Below are 2,155 nucleotides of genomic sequence, written 5' to 3'. Positions count from 1 at the left end.
ATAAACTCCAGCAAGACTGTTTCAGGCTGGACATAAGGAACAATTTCTTTACTGTCCGAGCCCCCAAGGTCTGGAATAGCCTGCCATCGGAGGTGATTCAAGCACCCACATTGAACGCCTTCGAGAGAAACTTGGATGCTTATCTTGCTGGGATCCTATGACCCCAGCTGACTTCCTGCCCCTTGGGCAGGGGGCTGGACTCAGTGATCTTCCAAGGTCCCTTCCAGCCCTAATGTCTATGAAACAGGGAAAACCAGGATCCCTGGAGATAACCAACCTGATTATGTACCCATCAGCCCTCTTGTCTCTCTGCAAGTTTGTGTACACAGTCAAACCCTTTCTTCTCTCTAAAAGTGCAGTCTCAAGAAGTTAAACGAATAGAGGATATCAAACAAACAAGAACACAATTTTTGTAGAAAACAATGATTAAATCTAGGCTTCCTGACCACTGATTTAAAAATCAGTTTTATTTAAAATCAAATCCACCTTGAGATGCAAGATAGTTAATATTGCCTCAAATGAAGTTTATGAAGAAAACAATTTTTTGCTGTGGGATTTTTTTTTTAATTTGCCATAATAACATTCTGTTAAGTGTATATTTTGTATTAAATAACCTAAAGGCCCAGGGGAAAGGAAAAAGAAGGACCACAGGGGAAAAAAAAATGATTGCTTAAAATGCTGTAATAAAAGAGATCTGTGTTTGTTGTTAGTAAAAAAAGAGACCGACTCAGAATTAATAGGAAAGCTAGGAATATACAACTAGAGGAAGAGAACAGCGAAAGAATTTCTGGACAGACTGTTGAAATCACTGCCAGTGACTAAGAACAGGCAAATTTAAGTAGTTCACTATGTTTAAGGGCGTTTCACTTTCTTTTCTCGAATCACACACAATGCAACTTCTGTTCTGTTTACATTATACACAGAAAAATACTGGTCTTATTTTACATAGCACCTGGAAAGCCAAATATAGACTTTCACACAAAATAAAAAAAATAAAAAGGAGAACATTTCAATATCTGAGAGATCACAAAGCTAGCTACTGGGTTCTTTTAGCAAACAGAAGATCTGGGTGGGGGTGGGTTTTAAGGCTTCTACAGAGCTTATTTATTCAGCTAGAAAAAAGAAGTGTGATTGATGGTCAGGTATTTAGTCTCCAGTTAAGTTCTTTAAACTGCACCCAGGATTGTATTCGAGTACCTAAAAAAAAAAAAGAATTTATGCCTGGGAAATATCCATAGATTTTACAGTTCTGAAATTGATAAAGATTAAGCATTAAGAAGGATAGTTGATTGGAGCTAGCATGCAGCACAAGCAGGGTACCAAAAAGACACAAGATAAATAATACTGATGGGTATTTCATCCTGAAAGGTAAATGGCAGCAGAATGAAGGAAAATATTCCATTTAACTGAATAACAGACCTCTTCCTCAACAGAAAATTCTCTATTTTCTGTATTGGTATTAGCATTTTCTTTGGAGAATTTCTTTCTAGTGGCTGTCTTCCTCTGTTTCCCACGCCTTTCTGTAACAAAGGACACTTCCTCCTGACTATTGAACTCTGTGTCCGTGGAGGATGATGCACTTCTTTCAGAGTCCTATATGAAAGAAATGAGACCATAGGGTAGTGCAGGCTTCTCTGTATCTAACTAAAGGATGCACAAAGAAAAAACTTCACAAGTTATTAATGGAACAAACATCTAATACCCATTGTTCAGGAGTAAATTTTGCTTGGGCACTCAGGTGCTTATGAGTATCACAATAAACCCATGCAATTCTACTTATTCTCAAATGCTGTAGTTAATTAATTTTAGGTTAATTCATTTGGCTTGTAATTGAAATCTCCTGGATTGTTTTTATTTATACTCATAATATGCAATCAAAATATTTAAAGCCAGTCAGCATTTCACATTTCTCACTCAACTGGAAGAATCCTGTAGCTCTCTAAGTTTTTTAAATCTCTGTGGGATAATGCTAAAGGAGAAAAATATATACAGTTACTCTTCTTCAAAATGCTACTCTGCAGCAAGTTCAATTCCTAACAATGGAAGAGCACACTTTGATTGCTGTCACTGTACATATATAACCCAAGAACTTAGAACAGTGGTTCCCAACCTGGTACCCACGGGCACCATGGTGCCCCCCCCCCCCCCCCCCCCC

The 2,155-nt window shown here is 37.9% G+C and overlaps 1 protein-coding gene across 1 annotated transcript in view; it reads right to left on the bottom strand.

The window, feature by feature from the left end:
• The window catches only part of NUSAP1 (nucleolar and spindle associated protein 1), a 38,124-nt gene that overhangs the window by 24,548 nt on the left and 11,421 nt on the right, over window positions 1–2,155 (bottom strand). The window contains 1 exon segment of the mRNA XM_019519931.1: window positions 1,420–1,593. Within this exon segment, the coding sequence (XP_019375476.1) occupies window positions 1,420–1,593 (174 nt within the window).

This window comes from Gavialis gangeticus, unplaced genomic scaffold (assembly GCF_001723915.1).
Source record: "Gavialis gangeticus isolate Ggan-Ray unplaced genomic scaffold, GavGan_comp1, whole genome shotgun sequence".
NCBI classification, from domain to species: domain Eukaryota; kingdom Metazoa; phylum Chordata; order Crocodylia; family Gavialidae; genus Gavialis; species Gavialis gangeticus.
This window is presented reverse-complemented; position numbering and strand designations above follow the sequence as displayed.